Raw genomic sequence first — 3,305 nt, 5'->3', positions numbered from 1 at the left:
TCTAGCCTGGACGACAGAGCAAGACTCCATCTCAGAAAAAAAAAAAAACCATTGAAAAAGCCAATCAACTCCTCATGTGACTTTTCAGTCAATCTGAATCTCAGGGAAAACTGTACAAAGTTCCTTCTCTAGCCCCAATTTCACTGTCCCTTTCCAAAGTGGTGATACTGGTGATCATCCCACAGCCACAAGCCACACCAGCCACCATGGTGGAAATGTGCAAAATCCATGTGTGTCCTTCTTTCCAAATATCCAGGTGATAAATTAGTATGTCATTAAACATTACATATACCGAAAATTTCTACAGACCATCATCTTCACTTGCTCATGTGATATGAAAATGTGTATCTCAGAAATTCAGCTCTCTAGCTTGTACAATACACATGACGAGAAAACAAGACACACAGGATCTACCTTCTTCCTATCCAGCCAAGTGACTGATTATTTAAGAGATTCAAATGTAACCATGTTTACTTTCATTTAAAAAACACACTGTAACAAAACTGTGTAGGAATGCTGTGATTATAGATACAGCTTATTAGAAAAAGGAGTAGGGGCCAGGAGCAGTGGCTCACACCTGTGATCTCAACACTTTGAGAGGCCAAGGTGGGAGGACTGCTTGAGGCCAGCAGTTTGAGACCAGCTTGGGCAACATAGTGAGAAACTGTTTCTACAAAACAAAACAAAACCAAAACCAAAAAGGAGTAGGAAGAATAGCGTACAACATTAAAAAAAGAAGAAAGTCTTTAATAGCAAATTATACTTCTTAGCCAAGTATTCTTAGTTACCTTCAACAATGTCTATAGCTTGTAAAATCAAAGAGGGAGGTGAAGGGAGGGTGGAGAGAGTGAGTACAGAGGCATCCACGAGTTGGGTGAAGCCTGGGTGGGAGGGCCTCAGTGCATGGTCACGACAAGATGTGCTCCAGTACTCCTTGTCTGATCAGCTGCTCACACTTCCAACGAGGTAAAAAGTGCTGAGGGGACAAGAAGGGATGCAGAAAGAGTAAAATAAATGATTGGGAAAGAATTTGAAATTATTTCTTGTATCATTAAAAAGTAGCACTGATTAGTTTTCAAAGTCCAACAAGTAAGTAGTTAAAAGTTAAACTTAAGGGGTTGGGCGCGGTGGCTGACACCTGTAATCCCAGCACTTTGGGACGCCGAGGCGGGCGGATCACCTGAGGTCGGGGGTTCGAGACCAGCCTGACCAACACGGAGAAACCGTGTCTCTACTAAAAAATACAAAATTGGGCCGGGCGCAGTGGCTCACGCCTGTAATCCCAGCACATTGGGAGGCCGAGGAGGGTGGATCACGAAGTTAGAAGATCGAAACCATCCTGGCTGACATGGTGAAACCCAGTCTCAACTAAAAATGCAAAAAATTAGCCAGGCACGGTGGCAGGCGCCTGTAATCCCAGATACTCAGGAGGCTGAGGCAGGAGAATGGCATGAACCCGGGAGGTGGAGCTTGCAGTGAGCTGAGACCACTACACTGCACTCCAGCATGGGTGACAGAGCGAGACTGTCTCAAAAAAAAAAAAACAAAAAAATTAGCCAGGCGTGGTGGCGCATGCCTGTAATCCCAGCTACACAGGAGGCGGAGGCAGGAGAATCGCTTGAACCTGGGAGGTGGAGGCTGCAGTGAGCTGAGATCGTACCATTGCACTCCAGCCTGGGCAACAAGAGCAAAACTCCATCTCAAAAAAAAAAATAAAAGTTAAACTTAACTATATTTGCTGTTTTAATCACACTGAAATTGATGCTATTTAGAGTTGTATGGAATTCTGACTTTTACAAATGAATTCAGTTTGCTTAAGTTCAATTCAACTAAGACTTCTGAATCTAGTAGGTATTGTCCTTAGTGTTTGTATTTTTTAAATTTATGCACAGAGAAATCCAGATAGGTGTGATTTGGATTATCACTGGCCCAACAGCCTATCAGGAAGACCCATGAAAGGCTCATTTCTCCATAAAACCTGTTCTAGGATTTCAGAGTCTGAACATTCTTCTAATAACAAGTGACAACTTTCCTCCTGTATTTCTCAAGGATGAAAAGTATTCATGACCCACAGTGCGGGTGCTATTCACATGGTACGTGGGAAGATGCCAGCATCCAGGTATTGCTTGCCCTGTGTCTTCCTAAGAGGACATCGCTCTTGCTCTAAGGGAACCAGGGGCAAGTGGAAAGATGTCTCCTTCCCTCTCAAATACAAGGACTTACAGAAAACATTGACTGCCCTGGAGGAGGGAAGTAGAGGAAGCAAGGCAGGAAGGCTTTCCGACTCATAGGTGGTCAAAAAAATCTCAAAGGAAGATCTCAAGGAAGCAAAATGTAACCTCAGTAGCTATGTGCACGTGAAGGTCCTGCCTCACAAACTCAAAGGCCTTACAAGAGATCCATAACCAAATTCTTCTAAACCAATCTTGAAGATACATGAGCCAAGAAAAATGTAAAAAAAACACAACAAAAACAAAATAACTGAGTTGTTCATTTAATATCCATACTAATGCTGGTATTAAAACAGATGGAGAGTATTGATTTCTGGATAAAAATAAACAGTGCTTGCCATAGTGACAAATATAAAAGAATGTATATTAGAAAATGTTTCCCAGCCAGGCACGGTGGCTCACGCTTGTAATCCCAGCACTTTGGGAGGCCGAGGCAGGTGGATCATGAGGTCAGGAGTTTGAGACCAGCCTGAACAACATGGTGAAACCCCACCTCTACTAAAAAAAAAATACAAAAATTAGCCAGGCATGGTGACATGCGCCTGTAATCCCAGCGACTCAGGAGGCTGAGGCAGGAGAATCGCTTGAACACAGGAGGCAGAGGTTGTAGTGAGCCAAGATTGTGCCACTGCACTCTAGCCTGGGTGACAGAGGGAAACTCCATCTCAAAAAAAAGAATACATATATATATACACACACATATATATACACACATATAAAATGTTTCCTATTAATTCTTTAGAGTATGTGAATGATCTACACCAGATTCTACAGAAAATTCAGATGTGGTTGAACATTAGAAGCCCCTAATACCAACCATCAACTGTGGCTGATATTGTTTCTTTTTAATGCCTCCATTTTTATAATTGAGGGTAGGGTCACAGCTGAGAAACAGACTTAAAAAATTCAACCACCAGGCCAGGCGCGGTGGCTCACACCTGTAATCCCAGCACTTTGGGAGGCCGAGGTGGGCGGATCACCTGAGGTCAGGAATTTGAAACCAGCCTGGCCAACATGGTGAAATCCCACCTCTACTAAAAAAACTACAAAATTAGCCAGGCATGGTGGCAGGAG

At 43.1% G+C, this 3,305-nt stretch overlaps 1 protein-coding gene across 2 annotated transcripts in view; it reads right to left on the bottom strand.

Moving 5' to 3' along the window:
* Nucleotides 1-3,305, bottom strand: part of GINS1 (GINS complex subunit 1) — a 42,105-nt gene continuing 38,800 nt past the window's right edge. For both annotated transcript variants that reach the window (XM_017862779.1, XM_017862780.1), the window contains exon 7: nucleotides 1-976. In XM_017862779.1, coding sequence (XP_017718268.1) covers nucleotides 908-976 — 69 coding nt within the window. In that variant the 3' untranslated portion in view covers nucleotides 1-907. The remainder of the gene's footprint in view (nucleotides 977-3,305) is intronic.

The sequence above is a fragment of the Rhinopithecus bieti genome, unplaced genomic scaffold (genome assembly GCF_001698545.2).
Source record: "Rhinopithecus bieti isolate Rb0 unplaced genomic scaffold, ASM169854v2 scaffold_66136, whole genome shotgun sequence".
NCBI lineage: Eukaryota > Metazoa > Chordata > Mammalia > Primates > Cercopithecidae > Rhinopithecus > Rhinopithecus bieti.
This window is presented reverse-complemented; position numbering and strand designations above follow the sequence as displayed.